The sequence below is a fragment of the Brachyhypopomus gauderio genome, chromosome 4 (genome assembly GCF_052324685.1).
Source record: "Brachyhypopomus gauderio isolate BG-103 chromosome 4, BGAUD_0.2, whole genome shotgun sequence".
Classification (NCBI taxonomy): Eukaryota; Metazoa; Chordata; class Actinopteri; order Gymnotiformes; family Hypopomidae; genus Brachyhypopomus; species Brachyhypopomus gauderio.
In genome coordinates, this window is record NC_135214.1 from 9556648 (window position 1) to 9571672 (window position 15025).

At 41.1% G+C, this 15025-nt stretch overlaps 1 protein-coding gene across 1 annotated transcript in view; it reads left to right on the forward strand.

The window, feature by feature from the left end:
• htr2aa (5-hydroxytryptamine (serotonin) receptor 2A, genome duplicate a) overlaps positions 1 to 3633 on the forward strand; it is a 104922-nt gene extending 101289 nt beyond the window's left edge. Inside the window, exon 4 of the mRNA XM_077002054.1 lies at positions 2352 to 3633. Within this exon, the coding sequence (XP_076858169.1) occupies positions 2352 to 3145 (794 nt within the window). The 3' untranslated portion in view covers positions 3146 to 3633. The remainder of the gene's footprint in view (positions 1 to 2351) is intronic.
• Positions 3634 to 15025: the final 11392 nt, after the last annotated feature.

A 15025-nucleotide genomic window follows, 5' to 3' on the forward strand; every position in this document is an offset into this window, starting at 1 on the left:
GTCCTTTGTGACTATCGATAATGGAGAAGTTTCTGTGCCTATTGTAAATGTAGAAACCAGGGATATCTGGTTTCCCCACAGAGTGGTTCTGGGTGCATTATTTATGGCTCAGGTACAGCCAGCCAGTGGCAACATGGTGGTATCAGTAGAGAAAACTAATGCCCAGTATACAGTGCAAGTTCAGTCAGTCCAGACTCCGAAGGACACTCTTGACCTGTCTGACATCTCTTGGCCTAACCTCAGTCCTGCACAAGAAGAGAGCAGTAAGGACCTCCTTCAGTAGTATAGCTCCATGTTCTCTTGTAGGGATGGAGATTTGGGTTGCACCAATCTCATAGAGCATGAAATACCTTTGCTGGAGGACGCACCCATACGGCAGCGATATCGTTGCCTCCCTCCCTCACAGTATGAAGTGGTTAAGACACACATTGGAGAGCTTTTAGATCAGGGAGTAGTGCAGGTGAGCTGTAGCCCCTATGCCTCCCCTATTGCCTTGTACAGAAGAAAGATGGCACCATTCGCCTCTGTGTCGACTATAGGCAACTTAATTCTAGGACAAGGAAGGATGGTTTCCCCCTCCCTCATATAGAAGAATCATTGGACGCCTTGGCCGGGGCCACCATGTTCTCAACACTTGACCTGGCCAGTGGGTATAACCAGGTGCCTATGGCAGAAAAGGACAAGGCCAAGACCGCATTCTGTACACTGTTTGGTCTTTTTGAGTTTAACAGGATGCCCTTTGGTCTGTGCAACGCACCGAGTACGTTTAGGCGTTTGATGGAGCGCATTTTTGGGGATGAGCGGTTCCAATCTTTGCTACTTTACCTCAACGATATTGTCGTCTTTTCTTCTGATTTTGGGAGTTATCGGCAGCGGTCAGAGGTGGTCTTGGCCCGACTAAAGCAATACAACCTGAAGTTAAAGTTGAAGAAATGTCACTTCTTCCAGTCTGAAGTCTGGGGCATGTGATTTCAGCTGCTGGGGTTAGGATAGACTCTGACATGGAGGAGGGAGAAGGCCAGTTGCATTTGCTTCTTAATTGCATCCAGTGCAATGGCCAGTTGCATCCATCTCTTAATTTGTCTTAATAAAGGGTGTTATTGTAATTACAGCTGTGTGATCACTTTAAGGGGACCATCATGGGGAAACATTACTACTGAATAGGGCTCTCCCCCCTTTTATAATTTGGGAGTGGCGTAGTCTATATCTGTTTGGGTTACATCGGCTACATATTTATAGGTTGAATAGTAATGGCCCAAAAATTGATCCTTGGGGGACGCCACAAGTTATTTTTTGACGTGTGGAGGAAGAGGATTCCTAATGGTACATAGTAATCAGTCTAAACCAGTCTAAGACTAAGCCACTAAGGCCTACCCAGCTCTGTAGTCGATCACGAAATATTTCATGATCAACGGTGTCAAAAGCGGCGCTTAAATCTAGCAGAAAAAGCTTGCCTGCATCCTTATTCAATCTCAAGTCATTTACTACCTTAACTAGGACTGTTTCAGTGCTGTGGAGAGCTGTCATTTATTTATTTAGTAAAACCAAAATAAAGGAAATATAATATAAAACTATCCAAATATAAAATGCAGATAATATATAGTGACTGAGAGTTCATAAAGAGATGTTAAGTGTTTGTAATTGGTGGGTGGAGATGGGCCAGTGGGAGGAGTAGGAGTAAACCTAAAGCAGCAGAACATGGAATAGAGCCTGTGGAGAGTTTCTGTGACAGAAACGTTAAGTTTTTGAGGCTTTTTCTTTTTCTCCTCTCCTTATGCTGGAATTTTTGTAGGTAAGAGTTGAGCTAACATTTCTGTGTTGTGGCATATTTTAATTTGTTTTACTTGTGTGTTTACTGGCTGATGGAAAACTGCTGATATATGCCCTATACTTCTTTGGTCAAGGTGTTCTGCCTTCCTGTTCAATTTAGAGCAAAGTCAGACTACAGTTGACCTACAGTTCTTTTAAAAGGTCTGCCTGACTGAAAAATTGTTAATTAAATTCATTACATTAGTCACTTGTCACGATACGCCTAATTTTATGGAATTGTCTTTGGTAGAAGCATGTAACCAGGATACAAAATACAGGTTAAGCTCAAAATACAGGATACAAAATACAGCTCTCATAGCTCAGAGTTGTCCAAAACCATATAAAATGGAAATATGTGAGACATCAGAAATTCTCAAGAAAGCTTTATTTTTATAAAGAGGAAGACAACCTCTCTTATGTTTATTTTTTTTGTACATTTTACTACTTCATACTAAGACCCCCTAGAGATATATCTTGTTTCCCACAGCTATCCAAATACCAGAAACACTAAATAACTTATATTTTATTAATGTCTCCAACAGGTATCTCCATGCCCATCCCAGTTCTGGGTTTCCGTGACCAGACAAAAGTTTTCAAGGATGGTAGTTGCTTTCTGACGGACAACTCCTTTGTGCTGGTTGGTTCATTTGTGGCGTTCTTCGTGCCACTAACCATCATGGTGGTTACCTACTTCCTGACCATCAGTGCTCTCCAGCGTGAAGCCACACTATGCCTTGACCAGCTGGTTCCACGACCCAGATGGAGCACCGGGTTGACACTCCACTTCCTACCTAGTCCTGCTCTTTCTCCATCTGAGAAGAAGCTGTTTCTGCGCCGCTCTATGAGCCATGAAGAAGGAGGCGGGGCTTCACCATTTGGCCGCCGTGCTGCACAGTCTCTTGGCAATGAGAGGAAGGCTTCCAAAGTCCTGGGGGTAGTTTTCTTCCTTTTTGTAGTCATGTGGTGCCCATTTTTCATTACAAATGTTTTGGCAGTAGTGTGTGAGTCCGCAAGGTGCCATGATGATGTTGTGGGTAGACTGCTCAATGTCTTTGTGTGGGTAGGCTACCTGTCTTCTGCCATCAACCCACTGGTCTATACACTCTTCAACAAGACCTATCGCACAGCATTTGCCAGATATGTACGATGTCAATACCGTGAGGAGAGGAAACCATTGCAGTTAATTCTGGTCAACACTATTCCCCCATTAGCCTATGAATCTACACACCTACCACTGTCTGGACCTCTAGGCAATGGAGATATCTTTCCAAAACGTCTAAGTACAAAGCCTCGCCACTATAACACACACACAGATAAAAGTATTAGCTGTGTATAACAAACTGAGGAAAATATTGGATGTGTATTTTGATCATATCCTGGATAATTTCCTGGTGGTCATGTTGGGCCTTTTTTCTTTGTTAGTCTGTTAAAAAGCAACAGTCCTTTATCCTGGGAGACCAGAAATATGTAGATCATGTATACATACAGTATGTAATACCCATGTTCAGTCCACGTTTGTCAGGACAGTCATTGTATTAAGGACAAAACTCCAGCTCTGCATTGCTGTACCACTGGGAGAAAAATTGGTTTGTGTGCAGCACCTCAGGTACTCGGGCATAATGTGCCTAATTTTAATCCTTAGCAGGGTTGCCAACTCTCACGCATTGAGCGTGAGACACACGCATTTGACTGTCTTCACACGCTCTCACGCCACACATCCGATTTCTCACGCCGAAAAAAATTCTAGTTTATTTACCTCTGATCCATATCTATGATTCATTGAGTTACTCGTTCGCTCTGGCGCCAACCACTGGCGATCGATCGATCGCGATATAATACTTAATTTGTGTCCATTTTACTCCCTCCTCCCCCCGGTAACAATTTACACCCCCCCCCCCCCCCCTCAAAAATTTACACTCGCCACACCCCCCAGGTTCATTCAAATCTCACTCCAAGTGATCTTGAAAAGTTGGCAACCCTGCCTTAGGTAAAACACAATATCAGAGATCTAAAAAAGGACACTCATCAAGAAGCCAGCCTTGTGGTGATTGAAAACCTGTTTTCAAATGTATCCATAAAATGTGTTCAACATCTGTGAACAAAATGACTTTGTATTTTGTATGAGTCAAGATGTATACACTTTGTTTAAGTCACTGTACCTAATAGTATTCCACAATAGCTCTTTAAATCTTAAGCTTCTAATGTCAGGTCAAAACTGTAATCAAAGAAAAGGTGATGTGTTTAGATTTGGATTGTGGTGTGGTGTGGTGACCATGATCTAATGATTTTACAGAAGTGCTTACCAAGCTTACAAATATCTGTCCAGTCACATACAGAAAACTGTTGGAAGAGATTTAGAAAATGTGTTCTTTATCAGAATCTTACCTTGAATTAGTGTTACTGTCTGTCCTGCAGGTGAATTTGAAATGTTTTGATGTTTGCAAATCAAACATTATGATGATTTCCATATCAGATATATAACCCCCATATATGTTTTTAATATGTTGGCTTTCGATCTTCAAATACCATTTTTTTTAATCCACAACTAAATCACTATGTATCTGTTCATTTTAAACATATAAAGCCTGAAGGTTTTCCAGATATCCCATAATAAAGGTTCCCAAAGAGTGAAGGGTTGTCAGAGAGCTGTCTTTTGCATGTTGATATTATTATTGTTGTTGTTGTTTATAATTCTTTATATTGTTCTTTATTCTTTATTATATTACATTTACATTTACGGCATTTAGCAGACGCTCTTATCCAGAGCGACTTACAAAAGTGCTAAGTGTTTAGTCAGAATATGCATCTCTATCTAGTATAACAGGTTTAAGTCCAAACTACTCGAGCTCAAGCACTGCCATAAACAGTTGCCAGTGCTGATACCTAGAAAGAAGACAACAAAATATAAGATTAGACACAGAGCAATACCTAGTAAGACTGAAATACCTACAAGACTACATTAGCAAGTGTTCCCAGAGATAATGTGCAATTACGATTTATACCAATGCTTCTGTAGAATTAGTGCTTATAAGTGCTTTACAAAGAGATGGGTCTTCAGTCTGTGTTTGAAAACCGCAAGAGTTTGCTGTTCAGATTGCCAGTGAAAGTTCGTTCCACCATCTGGGAGCCAGGACAGAGAAGCATCTTGTCGCGTGTCTTCCATGAATCTTGAGGGATGGTGGGTCAAGCCGAGCCGTACTTGAAGCGCGAAGGGCTCAAGGTGCGGATCGACTCTTGACCATTGCCATAAGGTATGAAGGAGCTGGTCCATTTTTGGCTTTGTAGGCAAGCATCAGAATTTTAAACTGTATGCGAGCAGCCACGGGAAGCCAGTGAAGGGAGTGCAGCAGTGGAGTGACATGAGTGAACTTGGGTAGATTGAATACAAGCCTTACTGCTGCATTCTGGATCAGTTGCAAGGGCCTGATGGCCTGCAGAGGAAGACCAGCCAGGAGCGAGTTGCAGTAGTCGAGCCTTGAAATGACAAGAGACTGGACAAGCACCTGGGAGGCCTCCTGAGAGAGGAAGGGTATTATTTATATTATATTATTATACACCTAACCCAGAATTACTAGGGACCATGGCCTTGGGTACCCCTATCCACTTGTGGGGACCTCCCCTTTTGGGGCCTCTCATCTCAGAATGGACTACTCCATCCAACCCAGAGTTCCTGGGGAAAGCCTCCACACCAAGGCCCTCTTTCTGGTCTCCCCTAGCACGAGGGGGATCTCTGTCTTCAGCTGAAGCTCTTTGGCCACAGCCCTCTGGTCCTCGCACATAAGGAGGACCCTCACCTCTCAGAGGGGCTCTTTAAGACCAGGGCTTCGGTCACCCCATAACATCAGGAGGCTCCTGCCTACTTTTGAGATCCCTCAAGGTACAGGAGTACCGCTTTCCACCTCCAGGCAGAAATACCTGCACACAAAACACACATTAAATAAATATCCATGACCCTGGACACATTATGTGGCCAGGGACCCCACTCGCCCTCCCTCAGAATTTATTTAAGGGGGAACCCTGCTGTGGGGATTTTACATAAAACAATAGACAAAAGCATGCTAAGACTAAATATACATGCAAGACCAGACAGACAATGGAGGGGAGTGATAATGCCATCACACGCCGTGTTACGTACAGTGACCGCAAATGAAGGAAAAATAAACAGGAGACTGGTTATTCTGTAACAGGTGAGGGAAGTGCAAAAAAGGAGGAAACTATCAGAACAATCTCAGGGAAAAATGGAGGATTTAATGGATAAAGTGCTTCAACACTAGAACTACCAAACCCCCTGCTTTTGACAGACTCCCAACTAGACTCCCAACTTATGTCAAATGACATATTTCTCTTGCTCTCTTGGCAGGTGTGATAAGCCCTTCTTACCTCCAGTATTATGTACATGAGGCATGTGTCAGCTGTGGGTGGTTGCTCTTGACACACCTTTCAATACACACCTTTGGCTGCCTCATGAGACTGCAAGCTCTCTTGCAAGAAGTCTGTTCATCTCAGGATATGTTTGAGATTTGATTTGTGAAAAGTTGAAATAATGTGAAATTGACACAAACATGATATTTGAATTATAGTGGCTTATAAGTGGCATTTTCATCAGTCAAAATAGCTCTGATTTTACCTTATTTGAAATAGTTTTTGTCTTTTGAAAAACTGCCACTATGTGCCACTATATCTCATATGTGCAACACACTCATATATGTTCCAACACATACACACCCATCCACCACCGAGGCACTGCTATCCCAAGGGGAGACCAGGGTTTTTTCTTCTCCATCTGAGTCAATGGATCTACACAGTTCCCACTATCGCCCACCCACACCCCCCCCCCCATCTACCTGGAGATGGCTGCATATACATAACAAAGGGCAGGCCTGGATGGCCTGGTGCCCAGCACCTCATCTTTTGACGAGCTCTTGGGAGCTAGTAGGGGAGTATGAAAATGCTTGGAGTCCTAGTGTCAAAGCAAAACCCATGATATAGTCCAAATGAAGGATAGAATAACCAGCTGTCAATTGGTACAAAGATGACACATAAATCGACAAATCACCTTTAGGTGGCGAACTGCCTAATGGGCCAAACTTATTAGGGAGTGAGGTATGCTTTTTGCTGGTGGGCACTCTGCTGGCGAGGGAGAAGGCAGTCAGGAGTAGCAACTCTCCCAAATGCTTGCCCATACTCTCATGAAGTGCAGAGGAAAGAAGATCCAGCCTGAGCGTCCTTCTGGCCTGGAGCCTCCTTCTGTCCTTTTCCTGATGGCCCACTTCTTACACCCAGAAGGAGGAGGCTCCCCTCTGGACTTTTTTATGGGTCCTAGGTGGTTTTATGGCTCCATGAAGGGGTTTGTTTGACTGGCTCTCACTCATTTCAAGTGTGGGCACAGTGGGCATGACTGGGACACCTAATGTGTCTGAGGGCCACCACATCATGCCTTGCATCTCTACAGGTAGTTCTACCACCTCCTCATCTTCTGGGCCTGGACTTGGCTACCACCTCATGCTGGCTCCACCCCTCCACTCAGGCCTTGTGTATATACAGAGGACGAACACCCGAGGAGGACAGAGATTCAAGGAGACCAAGAGGCTTTGTGTGTGAGACAATTTAGAGAAAGAGCGAGCGAGCGAGACTGTTGGTATTGGGCTGTACTGGTACCCCCTGTATATTGTGTGCTAGCTCATGTGGATTTTTATAACTTTTGTTAGTCTTGTGTGAGCCCTGTGGGAGAAGTTGTAGATTTGTACTTAGACACTGGGTGTAGGGAGTGGTGCCTTTTTCTTACTGTGGGTTTGTTGTTGTTTGTTTTCAGTGTAGGTTAGGATTGTACTAGGATGGGGGGGGAGTTGTTTGTTATTTTGGCCTTACCACTCCTGACGATTGCCAGTGTATTTCTACCAGTAAACTTAATTAATAGGCTACTTAAAATCAGATAATTTGGTACTGGATGCCTTCATTTTCATTCCTTCCATTATCCATATCCGTACAGATTACATGCATACATTTATGTTGTGGCTTTTTTACAAGGGTCGTTGCAAGGTTCATAGATTATTCCTGATTATCTGAGCGCTCACTGTATGCATGTTTCTGTATTTGGTTCACCCATTATATCAGTTTCATTTATCCTTACTGTGTGTACTTCCTTGGTCTTAGACCATTTTTCATTTTCACCGTGGGCCACATCGGCATAATCATTGCCCACTATAAATGTAACTACTTCTTAAAACCCTTTTATTATGTTACGGGTCAATTTGACCCATTTCAATTTTTGTGTTAACCAAAGTGCAGGTTATCCTTATTTTTTTTCCATGATATTTTATGAGATTTCCTCATCTAGGGTCATGAACTTCTGTGTAAAATCTGGACACTTAGATGTGTTGTGGTGTGTCTGTACCGTGTTTGTATACAAAGATGATGTTGCGGGTCATTTTGACCCAGATCTACATTGTTTTGAATGCCTCTGACTAGCCAATCAGAACCAGGTGTGTCCTTGTCCCTTTTTACATGCCCTTTCTTTGATAAGTACATAAAAAATTTGCTCCAGACAATTTACAGCTGAAGAGGTTTTATCACAGCTTCTGAACTGGGATAGTGATATAGAGGAAGAGATTTCCGAGATGGAGGATCCTCCAGAGCCAGAGGACAATGCTACTGATGATCCAGATTATCAATTTTTCCACAATGAGGAGGATTCAGAGGACGAGTCTGCCAGTGTGCATTCATCAGATGAAAACCAAGAAATGCAATAATCATCATCCACAGAGGGGACATGGACGTCTAAAGATGGTAAAATAAAGTGGTCCACATCACCACACCAAAGCGGAGGGAGACTGTAATCTTCTAATGTCATCAAAATGACTCCTGGTCCGACAAAATTTGCCATCACAAGAATTGATGATATTGAACCAGCATTTCAGCTCTTATCCCCACCCATAGAGAAGATAATCCTCGACATGACCAACTTGAAAGGCAGGCATGTCTATCAAGAAAAATGGAAGCCATTGTGTCCAACTGACTTGCATGCTTACGTTGGAATTCTGGTGTTAGCCGGAGTATACAGGTCAAAGGGAGAAGCAACTGCAAGTTTATGGAACGAAGAGAATGGAAGGCCGATCTTCCGAGCAACAATGTCTTTAGAGACATTTCACATGATCTCTCATGTGATCAGATTTAACAACCATGACACCAGAGCTGGTCGAAACGAGAGAGGTAAACTTGCAGCGATCAGAGATGTTTGGGATAAATGGGTCGCAATCCTGCCTTTATTGTATAATCCTGGCCCACATGTTACTGTTGATGAGCATCTCGTTCCGTTCAGAGGATGCTGTCATTCCCGACAGTATATGCCAAAAAAGCCTGCGAAATTTGGAATAAAAATATGGGCAACCTGTGATGCAAAATCCAGTTATGTGTGGAACTTGCAAGTATATATTGGAAAGCCACCTGGAGGAGCACCTGAGAAGAATCAGGGAATGCGTGTTGTGTTGCCAGTGTTGTATAAAGTATTAGAGACCCATACTTGAGTAAAAGTACAAGTATTCTATCAAAAAATTGACTTGAGTAGAAGTGGACGTGTTCTTTAAAAACTTTACTTAAGTAGAAGTACAGAAGTATTCAGCATTTTTTGTACTTAGGTATTGCAAGTAGTTTATTCTAAAATGTATTACTCAAGTACTGAAAGTAAAAAGTACAAGTATTGTGTTTTGAATTAATTAAAGAAAGCCGTTAAAGTTTGATTATCAATAGTTTATATATATAACTTACAAAGATGTCAAAGACCACAAATACAAGTGTTCTGTATGTACAAACAAGTAGCAACTTAAAAAACTGGGCTTAACACTTCGTACACAAAAAACAGATAACCTATGTCCTGCTACGTCGTAGGTTTGACGCAGACGTACAAGTTCGCCTTAATTTAATTTAGCTGAGAAAACGAGGTGTATTTTTGACATAAAATCCGTCCGTCGGATTCTAAGGGTGAGCCTACTGCCCTGTGTTTACCCTCAATAAATGCCCTTACCCTATAAAAACACTATACTATAAAAAATGGGCACATGATTAGTCAGCATGAAAAGACACACGGCTTACTGCTGCTAAAAACACAACTCAGCGTGACATCACCTTTATGATTGCCAGCTAATGTTAAGTGAATACTGCAGCACGTCATGAACATAATTAGGTTAGTTAGCTAAGATATCTAACCTATAGCGCTTACTGACAGCTCAAGCTGGTGTGTCTTTTGTGCGTTATATTTATAACTTACATTGATGTGTTTCGAAGGTGAATTTTTGAAGGCCAATATTTCACCCTCTTTAGGGAGGCAGAGATGGCACTTCATCCTATATGAATTTACTTTCACTCCAGCAAACGCAAACACTGTCTCTAGGTAGGGCCAGGGTGGTCTCCTTCCTCACCCTCAGCGACACGATCACTCGATGTTGAAGGTGTGGAAGGTTCCAATATATGTACATTAAAATGCCAACAAGCTTATTATGCAGCACTTATGCTGTTCCTCTGCTGTTACCAAACACGGTACCATCACCTTTAATGGGATAAAAAGCGAATTATTTGGAATAATTTCGAGTATATGTGTATTTGTATAAATATGTAAATTAAGCTGAAGGTGAAAATGGACCTTCAAAGTGCAGTTCAAGTGCATGAATTCCACCTTGTAACTTCGCACCCACAAAAATCGAGAGATGCAAGACCTTGCAACGCAACCGCGCGCATGGCCAACACGCATGAGCGGAGCCGTGTCATTTTTGTCAAGCGGACCCTTGCGGCAGTCACGACGTGTCAAGTGAAGCTAGATTACGAAGCTCAAGTGTTCAGTGAAGGCAGCAGCAGAGTAAACGAGACGCGACCGGAGCATGCGCAGTTTTCTTATGAGGCAGCCTGATCGCTTGACCCAGTGACAGCGCCAGCTAACATGTTTATAATTATAACGAGTAACTATACAGCACGTAAAAAATGTATCTGAGTAAAAGTATTAAACTGATGGAAAATATGTAGTGAAGTAAAAGTGGAAGTAGGAGAAAAAAATAATACTCCAGTAAAGTACAGATACAGCATTTTTGTACTTAAGTACAGTAGTGAAGTAGTTCTACTTTGTTACTATACAACTCTGGGTGTTGCACATGACTGAAGGGTTGCAAGGTCATAACATCACATTTGAAAATTTTCTTACATCCTACCATCTTGGAGAAAAACTTCTGGAGAAAAAGCTGCATGTTTGGAACAGTCAGAAAAAATAAGCCAGAACTTCCCAGTGAGATTCTGAAGATGCAAGGAAGACCTCAGCATTCCTCAAAATTTGCTTTCACAAAGAAAACAACACTTGTTTCTTACTGCCCAAAGAGAAACAAAAATGTTCTTGTGTCACAATTTCTTTTCTTTTCATCTCTTCTAAATGTTTGTATGATCTAAAATAAAGTTCTTATAGGTCTATCTTCAATTTTGGCTGTTTTTAGTGGATTTGCACAACATGGGTCAAAATGACCCATAACATAAGTGTTTTTTGTCACCAAAATACAAAAATAACTCTGAATGTATTACTTTTTCAAGTTACAAATATTACATATATATTTGCATAGATGTAAAAAATATGTTTGCTTGTTGGTCTCTTATTATAACATAAATCCTTTTAATTTGTTAGGTTATGAAACCCACATTGCCCCATCAATCAACGATCAAACTATCCAAGTGAATAAAGAAAAATAACATCAAAGATATCACATTTTGTAATGCCGGGAGCATGATAGGGAGGCAGATGTATGCCGATTAGTGATAGAAGATTTTATTCTGACAACATAGACAAATAAAGATAAATCCTCCTAAGTATAAGGGCAGGGCATCCGGACCTAACTGAAGGCTGCACACGACTCGAGAATGTCCACTCAACATTTGAGATCCTTGAGAAGAAAATGAAGAAGAATTATGTTACGACCCGCCCCTGTGTAGTGGTAGCTAAATTTTCATTTTCATTTTATTTTTGGTTTGTCATAAATATATACGATATATAAAAATTGTAGTGAAATGCACAGTTTCCGAAGAAATGGAATGTTTCAGACAGAGGTCTTTCATCAGCTCTGCAAGCAAAGTGTTTAGCCAATGAGCTGATGAAGGACCTCTATCCAAAATGATTTGTTTCTCAGGAAACAGACACTCTCTCAAATATCTATGTACACAATTATGTTGTTTCGTAGACAAATTTACAAGTGTATGTTAATTGATGGCATCATGGTGCTTGACTGTTACCCTGTTCTGTTGCTTTCTCCTAAGCTTGGGATGCTGCACTAAACATAATCTGAGCATTTCAAGTGCTTAAGGAGGTGCAAGTTGACATATGTGAATAATTTAGTACTACCTTAACAGTAGGGGTTAGGAGTTCACAGTAAAACACACAGAAGGCATGCCAGATGGAGGACTTTCTTTCCCCTCCATTGCTCTTCACTAGTTGTCATGGCTGGCATGTCATGCCGAGTTCAAAGCAGTGCATTTGAGACAGCTTTCTAAATCTACATATACCACACAGATGCACACGTCTTTATGAGGCAACCTGTCTCATCTCCATATCACACACAAACGCATCCTTTGTAACAGAAATTATTGATTAGATTATGTTTAGTTATTATAAGAGATCATTATAAACTTTATTATTTAGTATTTGTCCATTCTGGCTAAGCAGAAGAACTACAATAATGAAGTAGTGTGATTCAGTGTAACCATGTTTAGTTCATATTAGGCATATGTGCTATACTATGACCCAGGTCAGGGTAAGAGCACTTTGTTAGCTGGTTGTCACTAGTCTACTATTCTTGGGTCATTCAGCTGTCTTTGCGTTCTACTGATACATCAGTTTCTTTCGCTAACTCTAGGGGAGTCCATATTAGGAGGTACACACGTCAGGCAAAGTAGCCTGCTGGGGCGCCTATGTTTTGGAACATGCTGTGCTAAAGATAACTTGCTTGTTAGAACTTGTGAACTGTGTTTAAGATTGCATATAAGCAAGGGGACTGCCCTCTTGCTTTCAGAGTTATCATGCGTGTATGAGACTCTCATGTCTGTGTGATTTTTGTCTTTTATATTCTGTATTTAAATCAATCATTTAACCACGTCTGAGTCCTCATCTATTTATTAGAAAATTTCCACGACACCTTCTAAGTGAGTATTAAGGTTAGCTCTGGGGTAGTGCAGGCTTTTGGCCAAGCTTTTTTAAAGATTTTTTTCTTTTTTTGCCACTTTATCTTACTGCCCCTTACCAAAAAAAAGTATACTTAAAGGTTATTTTTTTAAGTAAACTTAAGTATATTTCCCAAGTATACTTTATGTAGTAAGTATACTAATATCAATGTACTAATGGTATATTGGTAAGTTTACTAATTCAATACTTCTTGGGACTAAATTGGCCCACTTTTTAGTTTATAAAAGTATACTTTTAAGTATACTTTAGGTGAGAGAGTAGTAAACTTGAGTGCACAACTAGTTTATATCCAAGTTTTATTTTGTACTACAACTATACTAAAAGTAAACTTACAGGTATACTGTTAGTTTACTAGTTATATACTTCTAGTCTAGTTTTTAGTTTATGAAAGTACACTGTTAAGTATACTTTAAGTGTAAGAATAGTAAACTTTGAGTACACAACTAGTTTACATTTAGGTTTTATTTTGTACTGTTAAGCAGAAGCGCCCCCTAGTGGGCCCGCCGGCGGGCCCAGCTCCTTTACGGCGATATAAAACATATTAAACATTAATGAATCTCCGAACAAAAGCGCTTAAATCAAAATTTCCTATCCCATCTACATGCCTACCGAGTTTCAGCCGTCTACGTGCAGCCGATCGCGAGATATCCGGCTTTGAAGTTGACCACAAAAGTGCACCCCGCGAGGGGGTCTCCCGACATATCCGTTTACAAAACATATTTATGTTGTGAAATGTCTTAATGTTTTGTCACCTAAAAATCGTTTACTAATAAGGCTTTAATTTAAGACCTTAACAGCGTAGATCCGTTGTGGTTAAGTACCTTAAAAAGCTTGCTCACCTCACTGCAAAATTTTCCAAAATCCGCTTCCTGAATGAGACACTCCGACAAATCTGCCCCCTAAGCGTCACAGAAGCATTCTTAACGCTGATTTGACCCCTCATTACAAAGCTGCAGCGGTTCTGCTTTGATTTGAGTGGTTTTTATTGGTCTAAAGTGGGGGTAGTAACTTTGAGTGACAGGTTTTACAACCTCTCCCACGGCGAGGTGCGAAGGGGAGGGGGGGAGGGTGAACCAATAAGCCCACAGAGACAAGCTGGCGCCTCAGAAGTGATTGAAAGCTGTTCTAACCAATAGTGTACATCCTTCCGAAGCTAGCCAGCCCTCATATGACATGATTGGTCAAGTATATTTTTAAATTGAGCCCTCGGAAACTGGCGCTTCATTTCCAATTTCGGCCGCTAGCATAGCAACATAAGCTAACCCTTTGCTAACCTAAGCTAAGCTCCCCAGAACACACTGTTCGGCGAAACTGAAGCAGCCATGGATTATTTTGTTCGTTTTTATGCGGATTGTGGATACTTTTGAACATAAACGGATTACTTTGTGTGGAATATATGAGCAATTTTCGGAATTTTCGCCAACCCGGAAGTAAGACGGTACACCGGCTACGACGCGATTCTACGTACTGTGAGTAACAATGGATAATTTTTCATAAGCGATATTGTACAAAATATATATTCTAATACTAAACATTAACTAAGCGTTAGATTATAAACAGTTTTAGAGCGTTTGAGTGCTGCAGCACTCTGTATCGTGTCGGATGCTACCGGAGTTGGCTACGGTAACCTAGCTTATGCTGTCGGACTATATTGGACATAAATATGATATCATAACGTTCATATTTGGACATGAAATTTAGTCATTGGAATTTTCTGGTCTTGCTGTAATATGTGCAGCATTGTTGTTTGTCGTAGCTCCTCGGTTTCGTGTAAGGAATTTGTTGGCATGTTAGCTTAGTTGGCTAATGGTGTGTGTTGGGTGTGGCATATTTAGACATGGGTGTGGTGCACTTGACATACCTTGGATAAAGCTGAATAACTTTTCAATGCTTGCATGGATTTGCTCCATTTTTTCTGTGTTGTTAGAAAAGACCCTAGCGAAATTTATTGTAATTTCTGATACCTAATTTGAATAACTATGTGAATATACATTCCAGTCATGTTCAAGTTCA